Consider the following 1,817-nt stretch of genomic DNA (forward strand, 5'->3'; position numbering starts at 1 on the left):
TCGGGCTGGTTGCTGAGGCTGCTGACCCCGTTTTGGCTGGAGGGAGTGGACCGTATCGTCTCTGAGGCAGATTCAACCATCATGACTTGCTAGCAGGACCTGAGGAGGAGGAGGAGGAGAGAGCAGAGGCTGAGAAGAGAGTCTGAAATCCCTGGTCGGCATCCCCACCTCCGCCTGCCCTGTGCCCCATCCTTGTCCTGCCCTGTCTCCGATCCCCGCGGGCTCTGGCAGGGAGATGCAGGGATGGGATGTCAAACCCCGGCCAGTTTTAGCTGCGTTCAATTTACTCCAAAAAATAAACGTGCAGCAGCGTGAGCTGCCATGAACATGCTGCCAGCCCTGTGCAGCGCCAGGGCAAAGCAAGTGCAACCCGTCTCTTGGGAAAACACTATGTTTTCAGCTTTCTCCCAGCCTGATGCAAGAAATAAAACCCCAGGAATCCGAGTATTTTTCATAGAATCCCAAAATATTTCACTTTGAGACGCTGGAGACAGCAAAGTTGAAGTTTCAGTGAGGCTGCACACCAAGCACATGGAGCCTGCGCCGCATATTTCACCGTGAAAATCTCAACAAAGTTGACACGTTTCCACTAAGCACTTCAGCTCCCAGCAAACCAGCACTTCCCAGCAGGAAAAACCACCCGGCAGAAAGTTTGCCGCCAGGTCGAGGAAGCCCAAAGGTACCGCGGAGCTGGGACGCAGCAAAACAAGAGCGTGGCGGCACTCCAGAAAACATCAGTCGGAAAATCCTCCCTTTCTCCCAGATGCCTCCATGCACCCCCTCCTCCTGCCGTACCCCTCGGATGCCCTCGAAGGACCAAGCCGGGCGCTTCACCCTTCGCTGCGGGGTGCGGGGGCTACAACACCCACCGCATTTTCAGCCCCGCACGGAGCCCCCGGCAGCCGCGTTTTGCAGCTCTTGCACTTCATTTCATGCAATTACAGGCTTCCTTCTGCAAGGCAACAGCGCGACACTTTGCCTCCGTGGATGGGTTTTATCCCTGTAAACTCTCCCTGGCCATCGCCCTGTTACACCCAGGGCACGAGGGCAGAACTGCCCAAAGCTCACAGCTCCTCCCCGGGTCCCGGCTGCAGGGCTTGCGTTTGCAAGGGTGCCCCGTGCATGCTGCGGCAATCCCGGGAGCAGAGTCAGGGGATGCTGGCAGGCTCAGGACAGGCGTCTGGGTACTCGGCCGGAGCTCCCTTTGGGCAACGCAAGCTCCCGAGCCACCGCGCCGAGCTGGGGAAACCACTGGGCACCGGGAGAGCCTTAGGCTGGAAAAGCTGCTCGCACCCCAACGCACGGCCAGCTGCGCAAGAGCCGGGTGCTCAGCACTAACCCTCCCGCATCCCTCACCCCCTGGTCTTAAATGCTATTTGAATTAAGGCAGACGGGCTAGGGGAGGGGCTCTCGTGGAGTTACAGGGCTTGGTTTCAAAGTGATGAGACGAAGAGTCTTTGCTCAGTTGGGTTTGATTAGCGGGCAGGTTGTTAGCTGTAAACCCGAGGGTCCCCTTCTTTTTCTGGGGGGAAATCCCAGATCCAGGTTGGCACCAGAGGAAAAACCACCACCGCATCCACTGTCAAACCCTGCCGCTCCAGCCAGCAACCGCTGAGCCCCCCGGGGCTACATCCAGCCCCAACACTACATCCAGCCCCGACACACGCAGAGAGCGGGACGGGGGCGCGGGAAGCCCCACCGGAGCCCAGGGTCTCTCCCTCCCTCCCAACACACACTTTGCTCTGCAGAAAAGCAGAGGACACAGTTTTATCTCATCCCCACCGGCTCCTTCCCCACCGGCGGGGGCCGGAGCGGGA

General features: G+C 59.1%; 1 protein-coding gene across 1 annotated transcript in view; it reads right to left on the reverse strand.

Moving 5' to 3' along the window:
- FOXP4 (forkhead box P4) overlaps positions 1 to 83 on the reverse strand; it is a 45,917-nt gene extending 45,834 nt beyond the window's left edge. Inside the window, 2 exon segments of the mRNA XM_019470339.1 lie at positions 1 to 2; positions 4 to 83. The exon segment at positions 1 to 2 is cut by the window's left edge and continues 116 nt beyond it. Of these exon segments, the coding sequence (XP_019325884.1) occupies positions 1 to 2; positions 4 to 83 (82 nt within the window).
- Positions 84 to 1,817: the final 1,734 nt, after the last annotated feature.

The sequence above is a fragment of the Aptenodytes forsteri genome, unplaced genomic scaffold (genome assembly GCF_000699145.1).
Source record: "Aptenodytes forsteri isolate BGI_AS27 unplaced genomic scaffold, ASM69914v1 Scaffold142, whole genome shotgun sequence".
NCBI lineage: Eukaryota > Metazoa > Chordata > Aves > Sphenisciformes > Spheniscidae > Aptenodytes > Aptenodytes forsteri.